This window comes from Symphodus melops (genome assembly GCF_947650265.1).
Source record: "Symphodus melops genome assembly, chromosome: 16".
In the NCBI taxonomy this organism is placed as follows: Eukaryota; Metazoa; Chordata; class Actinopteri; order Labriformes; family Labridae; genus Symphodus; species Symphodus melops.
Window position 1 is genome coordinate 7,683,117 of NC_136706.1, and position 21,159 is coordinate 7,704,275.

The following is a 21,159-nucleotide window of genomic DNA, read 5'->3' on the forward strand; positions in this document are numbered from 1 at the left end:
AGACACATAACTGTGTATGGCTCTGGCAGAATGAACAAACAGGACCTGTGGACATGCATTAATGCAGAGCTATCAGAGTAGGGCTACTACATGCTGCTACACAGAGAGCTCCCCAGAGCTGTTGAGGGTTCTGTTCCTTGCTCAAGGGCACCTTTCCAGTCACTTGACCAAGTGTCACACTCTGGTCCACACTGGAGGTCTGTATGGTTCTGTATTAAAGTCCATTCTATACACAAATTCATGGAGATTCTTCATCAAGAACTTTAGATTTATCAGTTAAAGTGAAAATGTCATTCTGTTAACTTTTCCCCTTTAAACTCAGTTTGTCCTCTCTTTCATAAATGAGACATTTGCACAATAGATTTGCAAAAGGACTCACCATACTCCTCCATAACCTCATTCAGTTAATAACAGTTAAAACGCCTCCCTAAAAACCTCCATACTCTTGTTTGCCCTCTCTTTCATTATGTAGAAAAGGAAGCGGAACAATTAACTTCAGAGAGACCTTGAAAGAAAACACTTCTCTGGAAGATTGTCTTTTTCTAAGACCCTTTTTTTCTTCAACAATGCCTCGCCTTGAAGATGACCAACGAGAGCAGAATTAGCAACCCAAACGGACTTTGAATTGAACGTGAATCGGCGTACTCGAATGTTCTAATCATGAAGGAAAAGAAAGAACAAGCAGAGATTCTTCTCTCCCCTGACCGGGTTTCAAAGCGTCCTTTTTTTTAAGATAACTGTAGAGTGCTCGGAGACAAACAGGAGAGGTTGTTGGTGAAGCACAAAGGGCTAAATAGAACAAAAAGATGTGCAGGTATCCTGGGACTGCAGAGTGGAGATACATCTCCAACAAACACAGGAGCCTAGAACCGAACTTGTGTTTCTTCTCACTCGAGGATGAAAGCCTGTAAGAGACGGAGAATGGAATAGAATTCTGTACACTTTGGAGAATAGAGGTTGCATATTAAAACACTTCTGTCCTTGAGGACCGACAGCTCTTGTGTCAGATAACCATGGTCCGCTTCTGAACACTTTATCTTATTATTGCTGCTTGTATTTCTATGAAGTAGCATCCCTTTTGTTCCCTCTTGGCTTTTTAGTTTAAGAAAAAAACAACTTTGATTTGACCCCCTGGGGACAAATAAAGTTTTTTGAATGAATTGAATGGAATTTAGTTAGTTGTTTTTCTTTATCAATAGTCATCAGAAAAATACAGAGCCTCCTGGTGATGTTGGTGAAAGTTCTATCATTTGTGGCCACGAAATTATATATACCGTAAATTCCGTACTATTGAGCGCACCTGGATATAAGCCGCGCCGGCTAAAAATAAGTAAATAAATGTATTTGTACATATATAAGCCGCACTTGATTATAAGCCGCAGGTGTCCACGCTATAACAAGAGCTATTTACCGTAAATTCCGTACTATTGAGCGCACCTGGATATAAGCCGCACCGGCTAAAAATAAGTAAATAAATGTATTTGTACATATATAAGCCGCACTTGATTATAAGCCGCAGGTGTCCACGCTATAACAAGAGCTATTTACACAGACGTAGGCTACCGGTAACATCCGCAAATACTGTAGCGTCCGTACGGACGTTAAAGGACGACGAGAGCGTTCAAATAATAACTTTTAATAATCCGATCACTGTCGGCCGTGACCACGCCGTTTACAGCAGAGAGCAACACATAACTTTCCGTAACAATCCAACTCTCTCCCCCAGCGTTCTCTCATACAGCCACTCAACACGTCCTCGCTGGTGCATTCACTGACTCTCCACATAATCGGAATTATGAACACATTATCAACTACTGACTTTACAACATGAACCGTTACAATACGAAGCCTAGCCGACGGTGTCTGTAACACGGCTGATGAAAAAGATGACCGTAATATTTTTCACAAGAAAAAGTCCATCCATTCACTGCCTCAGAATGACTTCATTACTCACTTCCTCAGTCTCTGTTGTCGCTGTCAGTGTCATCTTAACGTGCAGCAGCTCTGTTAGCTTCTTTGACAGCCAGGTCGATCGCCTTTAACTTGAAAGCTACATCATATGTATTTCTCCGTGTGTTTTCCATCATGAGGGTGCGTGCATAAAGCGCAAAATGACTGATATTAAGATCCGACGTGACGAAGTCAAATGTTTTTGCGGCAGAAGCTCATTGTCCCCCATAAAAAATCCATGCATTAGCCGCACCGGAGTAGAAGCCGCAGTGCTCGAAGTGTGGGAAAAAAGTAGCGGCTTATAGTCCGGAATTTACGGTACACAGACGTAGGCTACCGGTAACATCCGCAAATACTGTAGCGTCCGTACGGACGTTAAAGGACGACGAGAGCGTTCAAATAATAACTTTTAATAACCCGATCACTGTCGGCCGTGACCACGCCGTTTACAGCAGAGAGCAACACATAACTTGCCGTAACAATCCAACTCTCTCCCCCAGCGTTCTCTCATACAGCCACTCAACACGTTCTCGCTGGTGCATTCACTGACTCTCCACATAATCGGAATTATGAACACATTATCAACTACTGACTTTACAACATGAACCGTTACAATACGAAGCCTAGCCGACGGTGTCTGTAACACGGCTGATGAAAAAGATGACCGTAATATATTTCACAAGAAAAAGTCCATCCATTCACTGCCTCAGAATGACTTCATTACTCACTTCCTCAGTCTCTGTTGTCACTGTCAGTGTCATCTTAACGTGCAGCAGCTCTGTTAGCTTCTTTAGCTTCTTCTCTAGCTTTATTTCTCCGTGTGTTTTCCATGATAAGGGTGCGTGCATGAAGCGCAAAATGACTGATATTAAGATCCGACGTGACGAAGTGGCAGAAGCTCATTGTCCCCCATAAAAAATCCATGCATTAGCCGCACCGGAGTAGAAGCCGCAGTGCTCGAAGTGTGAGAAAAAAGTAGCGGCTTATAGTCCGGAATTTACGGTATATATATATATATTTTTTTTTTATGGCCACAAATTCTGATTTGCCGCAAACATTACATGATGGAGCTTAGATCCATCTCAAATTCAAAATCAGTCATACGGCTCAGAAAACCTGGTTAGAAATGGCCTCAGTTCACCCAGTGTGAAACAATAAGTGGATTCTAGGAACGAGTCGATCAGCCTCATTTTGAAGAGGTGTTCCAGCCATCTGTTTTCTATTTAAAGCATTGTATTTAATGAAAAGGAAGAATATATATACTGTTCTCATAAAGTCTGTGTCCCGCTACCTTCTTCCCTGTGACTCAGTCCAAAAAGGGACATTGCCTTGAAAGTTACACCAAACTAGGCCACAACAGCTGGCTTTTTTTCCCCCCCAAGAATTGGCCTAAACTTCCTACTGCAGTCCCTGTATGTTTTGTTCCAAAATCAGCTTGATAAGAAAACCGAGAGACTGCAAGACCATGAATAAAAAGTGAGGGTTTTTAGAATTTGTTTGAATGTTTTTTTTAATAACCCACTTGGGTTTTGCCACATTGATCTGTTTATGACCTTTCATCGAATCCTTTGAACACATTCTTAAGTTGATGATTTTGCTCTACAACAAAAACTGAAATGCAAAAAAAAAGGTTTGTTCTAGTGGTGGGCGATATGGAAAATACATAATGATTTTTTTTTTAAATACTGACACTAATTTGCATTGTTCTGCCAGTTTAACCAGACTCCCTGTGTAAGACGGTTTTGAAATCGTCGAGTCTTCTGGAGAAATGAGTTTGTTGGGGGTCTTCATTACATTTTAGCACCATAAATGTCTGTCCCTGCATTCTGATCATTTTTTTCTGCACCGTTGATTTTTGCACTATTTAAACATTTAGATTTAGTTTTGTGTCCTCTTTGGTTGATCAGGTAAATTTTTCATTCATGTCGAAACATGTGGACTTCAAACTGGTTTTTTTTCTGTTCTATTTGAGTCCTGCAGAATTCTTCCAACTTTAGCTAACCAGTTTTTTTTTGTTTTTTTTCCCAATGACTTTACTGGATTTACAGATTTACATATAGACTAGAAAACAAAGATAAACAAACATTTTCTGAAACGTAAGTTTTTTATTCATAGAAGAGGCGGGACACCGTCGATTGACTGTCACCATGGTCACCCGCTCTCCCCTGCCTGCTACACACTGAATGAGAGGATAACTTGCGACTGAGTGACGTAACTTCAAGACGCGTGCCTGGCAGTCACTGACTGGAAGTCGCCTCCTTTCCGTTTTTATAACGTCAGGTTCATTCTCAATTGCGTCATCACAACTGGGGAGCTTTGATTGGACAGGCTCGTTACTAACTTTTAAGCTCCTTTTAAAAGGTTCGTTGTGTCGAGATCAAAGATGCAAACTCTTCAACTTTCTGTCAGTTTGGAAAATTCTCAAACTGTCCCATATAACTGAGACAGAGGGGTTTTTTTTGTTTTTTTGTTTGTTTTTTAACATCCTGGCTCTTTAGCAAAAGACGGGGGGGGTCATGTGTGCGGGAGCATAACTGCAGCATGACAGAACGCTGTTAGCCCGATGCTACGATCTAAATGCTTTGGCAGGTCATCAACAAATTCTCGTCCCTAACCATCCAACGTCGTCGTATCTCACACCACGAGTTGGTGTTTGTCTGTTCTTCGGTTTTTGCGTGGATCATTTCTGCACACGTGTAACACTGTGTGCTTGTCACATTTCGCTCATTCACATGTGAAATATGCAATAACACTTCAGCTGAGGGCTGCCAACGTAGATTAGATTTTAATTAATGACCAGGAGCTACAAAACTGCTCAAGCTGATTATACATGCAGAAGAGGTCAAAAGTTCACAGTTTTGATTACGTGAGATGTACAAACATGCTCAATGAGTGTTTGCCAATTTGAACCAATAAGATACAATAACCAAATCTTCTTCTTCTTTTTTATTTTGGTGCGTTTGCATCCTCGCTGTCAGTGTCTCACTATCTTAAGTTGTTAGTGGTGACAGCAGGAAGTTAAAGGTGCCAGGCCAACTCATGGCATTTGTTTGCTTGAATGGCCTTTTCCAGAAAGCTTTGAGAGGAAGTTCAATCAGCCTCAGCTCTGCATGCGGTCTTACCTCGTGCCCTTTGCAGTTGCCGCAAATGAGACGAAGCTTCCCATCGGCAGCACGGCGAAACCCAGGGGCCTCTCAATCTCTCAAAGCTGCACCGGAGCATGCTAGAGTATCCAGCGGCATGCAGAAAAAACCTGGCTTTACTACTCGCACGGCCTCGAATTCACGTTTTCAACTGGGAGGGAATTCTACCCACCAAATTGTTCACATGGGAGGATTTTTAAGCTTAAGAATCTTTTATTTATTCATGAAAAGACTGTAATAAATGCTGATTCCTCTTATTTTACCTACAAAAACAAACAGCCCTGTAAATATTTGATTGATTGATTTATTGAATGTACCAAGAACCTCTGTGTTCTCGTCAGCAGGTAACACTGCAAGTTAAAAAAAAAAAAGGACGCCCTTGAAAAAGAGATTTTTAATCTCAATAATTTTTTTTTCTTCCTGGTTAAAAATAAAAGGAAAAGATCTGCTTTAAATCACGATCAAGTTAAAAAGTTGTCTTTCTGTTGATTTTATTTTTATTATTGCTCCGGTAAAATGTAGCAATTTTGTATCTTTGAATACAGGGGGGGTTGAATGTTTTCAAACATTGCCATAGCATGTTCAGACAACGGAGTGCTCCGGTACGTCACGTCAATATTAATCTGTGTTTTCGTTTGGCCCGTGTGGTCCTGAAATATCCCTTAAAAAAAAGTTCCTCTGTCGCTCACTTACATTTAGATTTCTGAAGATCTCACACATTCATCTCACTAGATAAACAGGGACACCTTCACACACTCACATTCTGTGTCGGTGCTTTGCTCTAAAGCCCCAGATTGGATCCCATCCTGTGTCCCATTTTTCTTCTGTCACTAACTTACTACTTTGTGTTCTGTTGCTGGGACAGCAAAGCAGAAATGTTCATCGCAATCTTCGAGTCATTTCCCTTCAAATCTCAAATATTGATCTGATACCATTAACCTTTTTTATGTGTCCTATATCAATACCTGACTCTGCAGGAGCCAGTGAAAGGTGAGCTTTATTGTCATAGTGCGGTGCATAGCTATTGATGCAAGGGGGGAATAAAATTATAGAGGTTATACTGTGCAGATATTGATCTCAGTGTATACGACACAGGAGGAAGCAGAATAGCATGCTTGTAAGTGAATGCAAATACAGTTGTGGCTGAGCTGTTTTTGCCCGTAAGAGTGGAGCATCTAAAGCTGTTATCTGATTGGAACAGTCCTTATCGTTGACAAACAGAGTGAAGCACCCTCAGCCATGACACCCTGCTGTCATGGACACAAACATCAGCGTGCTCATTCACCAGCTGAACATGAGCCGTGCTCTCTTTCCCTGCTATTTGTTAGAGCGCAAAATGTCCTCGACGACGACAACAGCCTGAGCAGCAACAGCAATTCACACTTGTTGACGGATGAATAATGGGTATAAAACATTTTCCAATTAAGTAAGTTCATTAAAAAGCTTCCAAAATATTTTTTTTGTTCTTCTTAAACCTTGTGGAGAAGTCCCTTTTTGCTTTTTGTGCTTCAGTTTCTTTTCTTTCCTCTGTCATGATCTGGATTTTTTTCTGTCCCGTCCCACCCCATATGACTGATGTGACTTGTTGCACATAAAATATATTTATCATACAAGTAGAGCTGCAGTGATACATCGACAAAATGAATCGCAGATGATATACCTAATTGTCCATCATTAGTTGGATATGTCATTGTGCTTGTTTTTTATTCTCTGCACAGATAAAACTGTGTTTGCTGAGTGGAGTGAGCCATCTTGCATTTCTGCTATCTCTGCTGAGAGTTGCATAATGCCAAACAACGACAGGGAAACAAAACGGCCAAATACAGAACTAAATAAGACAGAACATCAATATCAGCCAGTTTGTAGCATGAAGACAGGAAGTGGACGGTTGCCGGTTCAAGTCCCAGTGCAGACCAAATCTGGAAATTGGTCTGGTAGCTGGAGAGGTGTCAGAGCTCTTCTTGAGCAAGGCACCGAATAGTCTTTATCCTCGACTGAGCTCTTCGGCTTTTTTAGACTCTTGTATGTTCTTGCGGCGGAAATAGAAAATGCTGTTATTTCCCTCGTCAACCTACCAACCATCCTCTACCTGGGACAGCAGCTCCCAGGTTGAGGATGTATTGATTGACTGCAGGATATGTATCCGTCAAGCCTGGTCAATAAATCACCAAGGCCTTGAGAGAGAGAGAGAGAGAGAGAGAGAGAGAGAGAAATCGATATCATTTATAGCACATCAGCGAGATGTCCTCAGGTGTGTTCGTCAAGCTAACTCAATAAGTTCAATAAAACCTGCGGGAGAAGTGAAGTGCATTGTGTCACTTCATTTTCACTATATGCATATTTTCAGAACATTGAGTGTCTTTGATTTCTTTTTATTTCTTTCTCCTACTGTAAATGTCGAACGGCTAAGTTGTTCAAGAGATTAACTCCACCTGCGTCACAGAGGAGCTCTTAATGAAGCTGAATCCATCTCTGTCTTTGCTGCTTTTCTGAGTCGTGTCCCACTCGCACAACTCCAAAGCTTTCTGAAATGTGTAATTAGATTAAAACCAGGACGAAAAAAAATGTGTCGCCGCCTGAACGGAAAAGTGCGCGCGCGCTTGACCTGCCCCCGTCGACGGCGTGACTGTAAGCTGACGCGGCGAGCATTAGCCGCACACGTGAGCGTGTTTGCGCATTAATGCGTCCGTGTGCCTGTGACTTGGCCCTGACAACAAGTTGATGAGGCTACCTGGGATATGAAGCCGCATAATGATCAAAGAGACACCAGCAACGGCGCTGGGACAAGCGTGAACTCTGGGGGGTGGGGGTGGGGGGTGGGGGGGAACGTTTCAGTGACACTTCACACCGTTAAATCTTCTATTTGAGGATGGAGGATTTTATGGAATATGTCCTGTGATGTTTGATATCCTCTTTCCTAAATGTTGTCTTTCTAAGAACACAGAAGAACAAGCTGTCCAGAACACATGAGGAGTCTTTCATCCAGCGTCTACTGTGTTGTGTTGCGTCTGTGATTGTAGTTATCAGGTTTTAACAGCTAAGAAAACCCTTCATGTGAAAAAAACAAAGAAAGGTACGGTACCATCTGACCTATGACCTTTGCCTCTATCACACAGGCTTTGGTTGGTTCTGGCTGCTTCTCTTCAAGTCTTGAGGTCAAAATAGACAGAAGAATGCTGATCTGACTCTTTTTGTAAAATAATACAACAAAGTAAAGTATTTCATCTGCTTTTTGTAAAGTGTCCTCACATAGCACTTGTTACGAATCAGCGCTTCATGTTTAAAGATCGATTGATCCACCCGTTGTGATTTGTAATTACAGATGAGGAGTCTTTATTCTCCCTCTGTTGAGCCCTTAAACTCAGACTCTGGACTGTGATCTGTTTTAAACACTTTGTAAACACTGTTGTAAACACAAAGTTTACATTTTCTTTTTCACACAAGAATGCAATCCTCAAATCACGGAGGACCCCCTGAACAACCACAAACCCCGTGTTCACATCAGTGACGAGATGCAGACTTTTAAAGTGGGAATGAAATGGTCTGACCGACAGTTCCTTGAAGTGGTCATTTCTCATAAAGGTGTTTGTTTCACAGCACAGATCTCGTATTAGACTCTGCGTCGATCGACGTCGTCACAGTGTCTCGAACAGTAACCCACGTGTAACAGCTGATGGATCGCTTTCCTCTCTGTGAACAAAGCGTGTGTAGTGCCTTGCAGAGATTTATGTCAGCTCATCATTGGACAAGCAGGAGAATCCAATTTAAGCCTGTCTCGGCTAGTTCACACTTTTTTTTTTTCACCTGACGTCAAGAGAAAGATGAAGAAAAATAAAGTAGAAAACATACAGCATCCATTACCTCTGCAGTGACATTTCTAATGAAGAACATTCTTCGAAACAGAAGTGTCAGGAATTGAAGAGTGATCGTGTTTTTATGAAGATGAAGAACCAAATTTAACAAAACATTTCCTCTTTAGTTCATTTTCTGCCTTCTTCATCCCTCATCTCTCCTCCGTTAAGAAACTATCACTCTACATTCAACCGCATGATGAAATAAAGAAACTGTCCTGTGTCCTTCTTCCAGCTTCAAAACTGACATTTGTCTTTGTCTGATTCTTTTTTTTTTTTTTTTTTTTTTTTTTTTTTTTTTTTTGGCTCTCTAGATGTGAGGTGTTCATCGAGACCATGGATGTCACGCGGTCACTCCTATGAAGAGCAAGCTGTGTGGAACCCGAAGTACTGCGTGGTGGCTGACTGTCAGATGCTGCTTCTGAATGAGGAGGAGGTGGTGAGAGCAGACAATCTCCTGTCTGTCACGTCCTTCTGTGTCACCATTGTGTTCCTCTCGTTTCCTTTTCCCCGGTCCTCGTGAATCTCTTTTGATTTGCTGGAGGCTTTCGTCATCCACCCATTCCTTCTACACGTAGCTCAACGTTTCATAACAAATCTCTGATTAATGTTGAAGTATTCTCTTGTTCAGATGTCATTTAGACAGTCCACTCCTGATAGATTGCACAGAACACATGAGCAGTTATTCAGCTACACAATGGCATAAAGAACAAACCAACAACAGGCTGAATTAAAACCGCAAGCGGTGATGAAGGGCCCGAAGCACCCTGTGCATGTCGGGGTGTGCTGACAAAGTGTTGACATAGCTAAAATTGTCATGCATGTCGGAAAAAAAAACCCTGTGGGGAGGCATTTTGTAAAAGTTAGAAAGGGGTGCGTCAAGATCAAATAAATTGACGCTGAGTTTGCAATTATCGGATGAACCCAAATTTGTTCAAATAGGTAACCTGTGAAACACGAATTTAGTCCTTTTTTTGCATTCAAAAAAATATGGCAGACTTCCTGTAATGTTGGGTGTAAGATTTGTTTTTTCTTTTGACCTTCAAAAAATCGTAGTGGACTTCCTGTCAACATTACAAGTCAAAACAAACAATTGTCTTCAAAAGGGGGCGACCAAGAGCCATTTTGTAAACTTTTTTTACGTATATGCAAAAACATAGAATTTTTCAACAGATCCGATGACCCCTGACCATTTTGGTGAGTTTTTTCGGATAAATAAAAACACTCCTTTGGGAAACAGTAGGGTCCTTCAGTGCTTCGGGCCCTAATTAACATAACAAGCCCAGCGAGTCCACCAAGCTCTCATTCCACATCACTGAATCCTTTGAAGTCTCATTCTTATCTTCTCATCTTATTATGGTCTGGACAATACGGTACACGGTCTGACAGTTGTAATCAAATCTGATGTACAAGAAGCACTTCTAATGCCAGTGTTTTCATCTAAAAGGCTGCGACCATGACACCAGTCTAAAATGCACAAGCGCTGCATGCTGCCCGTCAGGTGACACCATTGAAAAGTCATCCCTGCTCATAAAGCAAAATGGACCATTGTGTAATGATGACATTTACCTGCAACTGCTGCAAAACCTCAACTGAAGTGAAGCTGTAAGTAGAGTGTTGGTCTGACTGGCTCAGAAAGCACGCTGTTACATTATAGTTAGAAAATCGCTGATGCTGATTTACACACAGAGAGAAATGCAGTTCAAATCCAGCACTGCAGAAACATGTTAATCGTACGTTGTGCTCGAATTCATTGGACATTTACATTCCCGTCAGCGTAAGACCTCCTGGAGCCACGTTATGCAGAGTGAACACGAGTCAGGCTCTTTGGCTCTGTTGTTTTCATTAGTGTCACGCTGGATTATGCAGGTTACTGTGAGATTAGAGGTGTTGTTGTCGGAAATAGATCAGCAGTCAGCGAGGTAATTTAAATAACATTGTGCAGTCTGCAGTTTCCTGCCCTTGTTCAATGGCTTTGTGTTATTTTAGCTCAAGTTCATACCCAGCACCTCCAAACACAGGTACTTCCAGCTTCTCTTGTTTTATTCAGACTGCACAGATTTGTTTCTATCAGGGAAACAATGTCTCAACAAATCACTATTTGCGATTGCCTGGATGAATGAGGGGAAAACGTGATATAAATACAAGCCTAATATTAAAATAAAAATATTAAAAAAAATTAAAGTATATCTATCCTCTTGAAAAATGGGCATCTTAACTTGTTAACTAATGGGGGATTTTATGGCTTCTGCAGTCAGCTTTAGTGGAATTTTATTGGCTCATTTAACAACACCTGAGGTTGCTGCTCATTCTGGACATAAACATGCGACATTTGAGAAGAAGCTCTCACTCGCTCTGAGGGTGAGATAATGAGTTGGCGCCGAGCGTGTCTTAATCAATGACTTTTACACGCACACAGCTGACTTGCACTGACAGGATTCTCTCAACAAACTTCAACGAGGGGCCGGTGTGAGTAATGCGAGTCTCTGGCTACGCCCCAATTCAAGGGCTTCAATCTTCTGAGTGTGCATTTCAAGGCTGACAATCACAGTGGCGTTTTGAGCCTCATTTCGAAGGCTCCTTCAAATGTCTCCTTCGTTCCTCAGCTTTTGAAGAATCCACCCGCTGCGTCCTTCAAGGCCCAACTTATCCCAAGATTCATTGTGTACCTTTTTTTTTTGTTTTTTTTGTCCTTCGAAAACCTTTATTCATAATCAGTCTAAAATTAAAATTCTGCACACACTGCATCAAATACTAAAGAGAGAAAGCAGGAGTTAATATCAAACACAAAACACCACTAAATGGAGTTCACTGTTCAAAAGGTTAAAACACTGATCATGAATCCATATTTGGTGTACCACATCAACTAGTTACAGTGCAGCTTTTGAGGTTGCTAGGCAACGGGGCAGCACTTAAAAATGTCAGGGTGAAAAGGAGGGACGACTGGTGAACAAAACTGGGACCCAGACCCCTTCCTTTCCCGGATGAAGACAGATTTTCAGTTGCAGCGTGAACTTGTAACGCTCTTACGTCGGCCATTTCTCCTGTGACGATCGCTCCTCACCTATTGGTGTTCGCATGCTGCTGTTTTGCCTTCTGTTGCAGTTTTTCAGGCAAGGCGGGCTCGTAATCAGGGGGGTATGCGCTTACACCTCGGCCCCCGTGTAGTCCTCCTCCATTTAATCCCCTTCTCTTGATCACACGCTGTATCTGAACGTGGCGGTTCGGCTGCGTGGAGCCACACATACTTTTGCCTTTATAAATAAATAGTGTAAATTTGAGAACCTCGTCTTCCACTCCTGCTTTAGTCAGGATGTGAAATAAAGACCAAAGTGTTGCAGCTCAGGTCGAGCAAAGGAGGTGAAAACACCATAACATCACTTCACAGACTCGTAAGATAATATATCATAAAGACGAAGGTGTAACAAAAAACAGAACAGCAGTCAGAAATAAAAAACAAGAGTTTCTGAAATTACTACATAAGAAAAGAATAAGGGATTGTTAAAACAGGCCGGTGTAAAGAAAAGCCTGTTTTTAGAAGAGATGTCAAAGGTTAAAGTGATGGTGCTCAGTATTGTTGCTCTATTACCAAACAGTTACACCTTCTACCAGTATCTGAAAACATCAGCAGCTTCTTTGATGAATTTCTAAACTCATCCTCCTTCATATATCAGTGCTGAACTTCTACACAATAACTGGAACAGAACGCTGCCCCCCTCTGGAGATATTGCATCTTGTGTAAGAACATGATCTACTCTTAAGTGCACCTTATTTCATTTGAAAAGCCTTTTGTGCATACTAACATGACTGCTGTAACCACGGCTAAAGTCTGTTCTTTAGATGTACCTTCTTCTGCGAGTACTGAGGTGTGCCGTGTTGAAATGGAGCAATAATTGCAGGGTGGGGGGTGGGGGGGGGGGGGGGGGGGGGGGGAATTATTTGAATCGACCCATCGGCAGCCTTTCCACCAAAGTGCTCTTTAGTTTCCCAGAAGCAAAGAACAACAGCTTTTTAAATGGCTCCATCTGGAGACTCAAAGGTCACCTGTGGCAGGGCCGGCTTTCTTTGATGTCAGCAAACTACTGATCAAAACAGGGACACAACCTCAAGATAAACACTTTCCGACAGAGCGGGTCAGAGCATCCAAACAAGCCATCAAACAGTCCAGGGCCAACATTTACGTGCACTTCTGCGGGACAGTTCAGCAACGATTGTTTCTCCAAGAAAGAAAAGAGTACCAACAACAGTGAAGCTTTTTGTCTGTTTTGATATGCCGTCTTGTTAAATATTCATATAGAATATTGACTCCACTTGAATGTGCAAGAATCTTTTTGATTTACATCCGTAAACTATTGAAGCAGTGTAGATACTGTTCCGAACGAACGAGTGGCGTTATACAGCGTGACTCGCTCACTTGTTTGTTGTGATTTCGAACGTGCCATGCAACATGTCGTTTTGCCTCTACTGCCCCTATTGGCTTTAATGGGAACTGCATCTTGGGAAATGAGTCTAAACGGCATTCACAGCTTTGCGGCTGTATCAATACCGTCAAATCTGCAGCGATACACGTATTGGCAAGGAGCACATGGCGATATATTGCCGTTTTGATTTTTTTTTAAAGCAGAGGCCTCGTTTTGTGCAAACTGCGAAAAAGGAGTTATCACCGAAGCAGTTTAACCCTCAGGGACCATCTCAATGCAACGCATGTTGGAGCGAGCACAGAAACAACTGGAGCTACTAGCAGCTCCGGTACGATTACAAACAACAGGCGTTTGCAGCCCAGCTCAGAAATTCACTCGCTAAATGGATGAGGTTAATTTCGATTAATTGATTAGAAAGCCCTGAGTTGATTAGATTGATTTTTTTTCAATCAAGTCCCACCCCTAATGTAAACGAAGAAAGGAAATGAAAGCAGATGAACCTTTGAAGTATAAATAGCAATTTTATTTATGTAGCACATTTCATTACAGATCAACTTTACACTGAGGTTAAAAACAAAATCAAAACACAGCATACAACAAGTTTCCACAAAAGTGAGGACACACACACACACACACACACACACACACACACACACACACACACACACACACACACACACACACACACACACACACACACACACACACACACACACACACAGCTATTCATATTCTTTGGAGAACGGTTAGATTTTGAGTTTTTTGTTTTAAAAGTAGAAAAGGGTAGTGATGGATTTCAGGTCAGCAGGGAGTTTGTTCCATAGAGAAGGGCCACAGTAACTCTCTGGACTTCCATCTGATTGTGGGTACATCTAAAAGACCTCCACCTGATGACCTCAGGGTCCGGGTTGGGTTTTAATCTGTAACATCGGTTTAAATAATTCTGATTTTGTGACAAATTAAAAATGAGAACAGTTTGTAATGCCCATTGGCTTCCAGTGTGACGCTGAGACATTTATTGAACTCTTGAGCGATTTCAAAATAAAAGATGTCTTAGAGGAATATGGATGCATGCTAAATAATCTGAATCTTCATTGACTTATTATTCAATAATACAATCTGCGTATATTTAGCCTGTAATTCTCTCCTTTCTCTCCCACATAGAGCTCACACTATAGTGCACATACTTTTCCAAAATAAGAGGAAGGAAAATCCATTGTGTTCAGCAACACTAGAAGAGTCCCTCTGCAAAAGTTTGGATTGATTTTTGCCTGTGAAGTTTGTGGTTTTGCTCTAGGGGTTTTTATAAAAAGAACCATTTGTTACTCAGCCTTTTTGTTGTTTCGCATTGTGTTTTTCTCACTTCTTGTTTCGATAGAATTTTATTTTTTGCTTACCTCGATGTTGCAGACTTTTTTTTTTTTTTTTTTTCTCCCCTCTCGAGTCCTGGTCCTGTTTGTTCCTGATGTTCATGGTTCACTTGTACTGTGACACATGACAGTGAGCATGTAATGAAAATTCCCAAATTTAAAAATATCCATGTCCATAGTTCCAAAGGAAAAAAACTCGAAGGTCGTAAAAATGAAAAAAGAGTCATTCCAGAGAGGTTTCTTAAGTCTTGTCTTTTCTCATTTTCACCTTCAGCATTTTGCTTGTCCCCCCCGGTTCCAGGAATCACATCCTGGAAAATCATTACCCTCATCTGCATTTCTGATGCTTCATATGACGGCCTGCAGAGGGGGCTAACCATTCAGCATGGAGACTTTTGTCAGGCTCGAGCAAACGGTCTAATGTCCTGCTGGATTGCCGTCCTCTGAAGTGTTTAAATTCAGCCTCATTGCAAATGGGCTTAAGACTAATTTACCATCTTAATGAAATCCGTATAATCATGCAAACGCTGTCATTCTTTAATAAGCAGGAAGTAAAAGACGTACTTCACATCTCACCTATCAACTGCCTCTTTTATTGTTTCTTTCAAAGTTAATATTTCACTCATCTTAATGCAAGCAAATAAATTGTCACCAACTATTTTAAATAGACAATCTGGAAACTGAATGTATAGATAATTGATTATTATAAAACAGCTGGCTTCATAAAACTCATGTGTTGCACTGCATCAGACTTGTTTTTTTTTTTACATAAAGACTCAAGTTAATACGCTTTCAATGAGGCTGTTGGACAGACTTCTAACCCATGTGGCCCTCTGCTTCATTCAGGTTAAAATAAAAATAAAAATCATACTAGTCGCACACTTTGAAGGCGGGAGGGAAGTGTGAACATTTGAACTCGGTCACATCACACGGACGTTCCCACGTCGTGATGATCCCTGGGTCGCTCTCATGGTTGCGTATCTTATGTTGTGATCTGGAACACTGAGGGGTCATTCTGAATCTTTGTTTATTTGTCGCTTCTACCTGGCGATGCAAATAACCACACAGCTTCAAAAAAAAAAAAAAAAAGAAGTTAAAATGCTGAACAGAGGAATGCAAGTAGGCGTGTGCTTGGTGGATGTTTCAAATTGGCCGCTTTTAGCGGCGACTCTGTAATGAAGCCAAAGACGATCCCTGGTTTAGGCCAGGTACAGCGCTGCACTATAGTGTGTATTCTCAACGGGTCGAAAAAGGGACGCTCAAATGACATCTTAATCTTGCTTAGTCATGAGGTGTCAGAGGACCAGACGCTGTCTTTACATCACAGACCGCTGTTTTAAACCCTCGAGACGACAAACAAGGTGACGATTAGAGACTGGGCTAAACAGAGGGACGGCCATACAGGTCGCTGCATTGAGCTCGGAGGTGTGAGGATGTTCGATAAGCCATTATCAGTCCTCATGGAGGACATCAGGCTTCTTCTTCTTCTTCTTCCTCCAGTCACCACCTTATCCCTGCGGTCATCCTTTCTCTCCTTTGTCCAGCTAATCTCTCGGAGGCAAACATTCTGTATGCGAGCGTTTGGAAGATATGAGCTGACACAGACTGATGTGCTGCTAACGCCTGCTCTGTTTTATCCAATATCAGAAGCTGCACAGCTAGCGTGCGCTATTTGCTCCTACACAGCGTTAAACAAAGTGTCCAGAATAAAGCCGCGTCGGCCCAGATAAGGAATACTGTGTTATGCATTTCTCACATTTCCAGCAGCCCCCATTTCTCTCCTTGTTAGCTTTCCCTCTTCCTCTGTGTGTTATCGGTTTTCTTTTCCCACAGCGTCCCTGCACATTCACTACAACTCACTCAGCCTTTTACCCGTCTTTGAAATTTCTTGCTCTGTCTTTGTCTCCTTCTTCCTTCTTTCCTTCTCCCTTTTTTTTTCTTTTTTCACAGCAGATCCATCCCTTGTTTTTGCAGGAGAGGCGCTCTGCGTCATGCAAGGTCCATCTCCTTCGACGCACCATCAGCGTTCCCGTGGAGACCCAGTTTCCCGAGTTCCACAGCCAGCTGTCCACTGGGAGCGGTGAGTAGCCCGAGGACGTACCTCTTCAGTGTTAAAGCGTGCGCGCACACACACACACACACACACACACACACACACACACACACACACACACACACACACACACACACACACACACACACACACACACACACACACACACACACACACATATACTCAGATAGTGTAAAAACTGTAATAAAGTTCTTGAAACCGTTTAATTAAAAAGAGAATAATTAATGAGCTTGAAATGAAAAATGAAACACTTCCATAACACGATTATGGACGTGAAAAATCGAATAGATCCTTAACACTCCAGAGACGACTTTTTCTAAAGCTTTCCTCTGTTAACTGAGAGTCAACCTCATGCACACGCTCGGCCTAATCAAAGGTCAGAGGGGTCGGTGTAACATTAGAGAAGCACCCCCCCCCCCAGTGACATCAGCAGCCAAGCACTCAAACGTGCAAGTGAGCTGCGCATTGCTCACACGCCCGAGTGAGCCTTTTAAAAAAAAAATTGCTGACCGGCTTTTTCCTTCTACCTCGTCTCCACTAGATGGAGAGCTTGCTGCTTCTCTGCACTCCCAGCGCCTCATAGAAACACACGAAACAACTGTTCAGATGTTGTTGTTTTAACAGCAGGTGTCCTTTTGAATTGCTCTAATGAAAATGTAATGTTGAAAGATTGGTTTGTTCATTCAAACACACGGAGGAGATGGTTCAGCTCAGTGGGACTGAGCATGTTGGAAAAACAGTCAGAATGAGGCACAAGGGGGCGCTAGGCTTTGATCCATCAAGCATTGTATCTCACAGTAACTGTTGCTGGGTTGTTGTTTTTTTTCCTGCTGGAATGTAACCTCATACAAGCCACCTTTAAATGAGCTCTGAGGCTCCATTAGAGCCTGCAGGTGTTGTTGCTTTCTGTCCTTTTCCACAAAAAATATTTTGTACATTTGAGCTTAACCAAAGTTCTTGTGTAAATCCATTTTAAGCCGAGATACTTTCATTGTTCTTTGTGATTTTTTTTTTTTTGGTAAGCTTTGTGCTGGATGGAAGGATTTGTTGCAAAGATTTAGTGATTTTTAATTAACCCTTGAACATCACAGAAACTCATTCAAACTGAGCATTACTGATACAATTGTAGCTCTGAGGAACCTTAGTCCACATGAGGAAACATTGAAGAGAATATTTGTCTTTCACTTGAACTCAGTTGAAGAACTTCTAAGATTTCACATCCGAGTGTTTTCACCTTTCGTTTTGTCCGTGGCGTTCAGGTTCTGTCTATTGGAGACTTGTCTCTTTGTATATTACCCCATATCTCCAAAGTGAGGTCACATTCTTGTCGAGCGTTACGAGTGCTACATGTTGATGATGAGAGAATCAGCGATGTCCTTGCGTGGCCCTCAAAGTTATGGCTGGAACCCAAACGTTTTCGGCAATAGCTCAAGTCGGGAATTAAAAAAAACAACAAACAAACCACAAGGACGAGTTCCTGCTGGAAACGCTCCGTGCCGACTCACGCACTCGCCGTCAATTTCACTTCACTTCGAAACACGTGACGGCACGATGATGAAAAGGGACAAGAAGACGTACCATTTCGCTGCGTCTATCATTTGGTTGATGTGAGAGGAGACAGAGGCTGCAAAAAAACAAACAGAGCCTGCCAGCTAGTTCCCTAATTACAGGGTTCCTCTGCGACTCCACCGATGGCATCCTGAAACTTTTCCACAGTGATGATGTTAGATCATTTCTAAATTGCTGATTCAGATTTCCATAGTCGGGCTTCACTTTTTTTTTTTTGCATGTTAACGAGAATACATTACAATACATTAAGACAATGCTGATGTGTGTGAGCATTGTACTGTGAAACTGTTCTGACACATAAGAGTGTTTGATCAAATGATATCCACAAAGGAATATTCATGAAGCTCGATTTTTTATTTTTTATTTTTTTATCACCTGACTTTCAATGCATCTGGATTTGATTTCACAAGCTCAGCAAAATAATGCAAAGAAGCCTTCACTGAGTAAGAGCAGCACTGACTCATCATATAATCTCTTCACTCGTGTGTGTTTGTCCTACCTCGACTGTGGCAGCCTCACAACAGAAGTCCATAAACCAGTGGCTGACGTGATGATGTCACTTCTGACACACGAACTTTCGTTTAAATGCACCAACTCAGAAAAATTTTGAACATAAAGTGTCTATTGAATATAATCTTCAAAGAGCAATGTATTCAGTCGTCTGAACATCAATACATGTTGTAGTCTGCTTGTTAATGCATGGGGCATTGCATTAGTGTGTGTGCACACACCTGTATCACAACACCTCGTACACACGTGCTCGATGTTTGACTGAATTATTCTTCGCCGTAGGCCCCGCCTTCTCTCGTCCTTGTGTGACACAGGCTCCGAACAAGCAGCGTGATGAATAAAAACTACACGTAGATGAATCGGAATCCACAGCGAATCAGAGCTGGCCCTCGTTGCCTTTCATCCTCCGAATGAACAGGCAGTGGCTGCTTTCTCTTTGGGGTTTTTTTTTGCATGAGTTCATCAAGGTTTTGGCACAGACGTGATGCAGACGTAGGACGCCGCTTCACTCCCACCAGAGCAAATTAACTTAATTTTACTTAATTTTACGGGATTTTTTTTTTGATGCTGCTTTGGAAAACCCATGTTGGCCTATTTCTTCAGTTTTTCATGGAGAGTGCAACATTTGAAAAAAATGTAAAAATTGATAACTTGCCAAAGGTGGTTAAATGTTTTGGTGTGTCTCACATAATTTGACAAAGACCTGCCGTCCTCAGAGTTAATCATTACAATTAGCTTCATTTATATTTGTTGCCAATCAATGCTGTATTCACAGCAAGCACCACCAACTAATGGATTGTTTTGCCTCGTCAGTGTCTTGTCATACAGAGCTGATGTTCTCGAAAACATCTCGGATATGCGAGGCCGTAACTCACGAAGCACCCGGGCTGGCTGAGATTAAAGTAGAGTTTGGCAGCGGTCCATTCGGCTGTGTTCTCTTGATGAAAGGACGAGACGATCGCAGGGACTGGTGTACGGAGGCAACATCCATATCAGCTGATTAAAAAGAAGAAAAAAAAAAGTAGCAGTAGATGTTGAAGTCATACGAAGTGAAGCTCAACTACGATTTCATTGAACAGCTTTCATGCTGTTAATACCGTAAATACTTGCTGCCCTATAGAGACCTATGCATCAGTCACTGCCAACCTCGCCCACCAGAGGGGGAAAAATGGAAGCACTATATTGAAAGTATTAGTGAGCTGCTAACAGAATGACTGTTGCTAGTTCCAATGTTTAAAGTGATTATTTTATCTCCCAATCTTCTACCAAGTCATTGCAGGTCTCTGACTGTGTTCACATTGTTGTCTTAGGTCAGTGATCCCACTCAATGACAAGAAAAGAAAATTTAAAAGAAAAAAAAAAAAAGGGAGATACGTCGTTTGCAACATTCAGATGGAATGCTTTTATTCTCAAATCCTTTTTTTTTTTCTGATGCAAATGAACTCTTGTTTAGCTCTTTGTTACCTAGCTTGTCATGAGTCCATTCTAACCACACAGTAGCGTTTAAGAAACCGCACGTTGTTTGCTAGCAGACACAATTGACCTCAATTAACTAAAGTTCAATCAGAGTTCAATGGAGAGTCTTTCATTGTCTTCCCTGGGTAAGTGGCTGAGGCTTCATTGTGCCAGGTTGTCCAAAGCGGATGGAGAAAAATCCATAAATCCATTCGTTTATATTCGCAAGCTACATTGGCAAACAAACTTCATTTTGATTTAGCATTTTATTTTATTTTGAAAGAACAAGTCATAAACATTCTCTGGATCCAGCTTGAAAATGTCGGAGTTTCTCAGTTCTGTCTGTGAGATAAATAGCTTCTGGTTTTAGGTTAAGTGGGACACATGAAGCCAATAAAAGATGTCACTTTACACTTTCTTCCACTTTTTTATAGGCTACAGTTAATTTTCCGTCTTAGTTCATCCCTAATGGTATTTTATCACACAAGCTCTCAATTCATGCCGGCTTAAGTGGCACAAGCTGCTTGTCGTGGGCAGATTGTGCCCAAACGGGGTCACCGTTGTTTGAGTCCACCCCATTGTTCAAAGCCAAGGCTGCAGCAGAGTTTAAGTCCTCGGACGTGTGAATGTTTTCCAAACTTATAAGACTAAGTTCTCTTTATGATGAGAAAAAAATCTGCTGAGGGTGTAAAACTGATCAAAGTGGAAAACTTTCAGCATGACCACAGCCTCCTCCACCCATATCTCCCTCTCTCTCTCTCCGACCACAATGTGGAAAACAGGCTTCTCTCTCGTTCTCTCTCTCCTCCTCTCGTC

General features: G+C 41.8%; 1 protein-coding gene across 7 annotated transcripts in view; it reads left to right on the top strand.

The window, feature by feature from the left end:
* LOC306837233 (disabled homolog 2-interacting protein-like) overlaps window positions 1–21,159 on the top strand; it is a 148,031-nt gene that overhangs the window by 4,871 nt on the left and 122,001 nt on the right. For 4 of the 7 annotated variants that reach the window (XR_013780895.1, XM_079364809.1, XM_079364817.1 and 1 more), the window contains exons 3-4: window positions 9,259–9,383; window positions 16,686–16,815. Coding sequence is in view for 6 of the 7 variants with exons in the window: in XM_079364809.1 (XP_079220935.1) it covers window positions 9,259–9,383; window positions 16,686–16,815 (255 nt within the window). In the remaining variant the exon portion in view is untranslated. The remainder of the gene's footprint in view (window positions 1–9,258; window positions 9,384–16,685; window positions 16,816–21,159) is intronic. The other 3 variants (XM_079364815.1, XM_079364813.1, XM_079364816.1) reach the window with 3 other exon arrangements.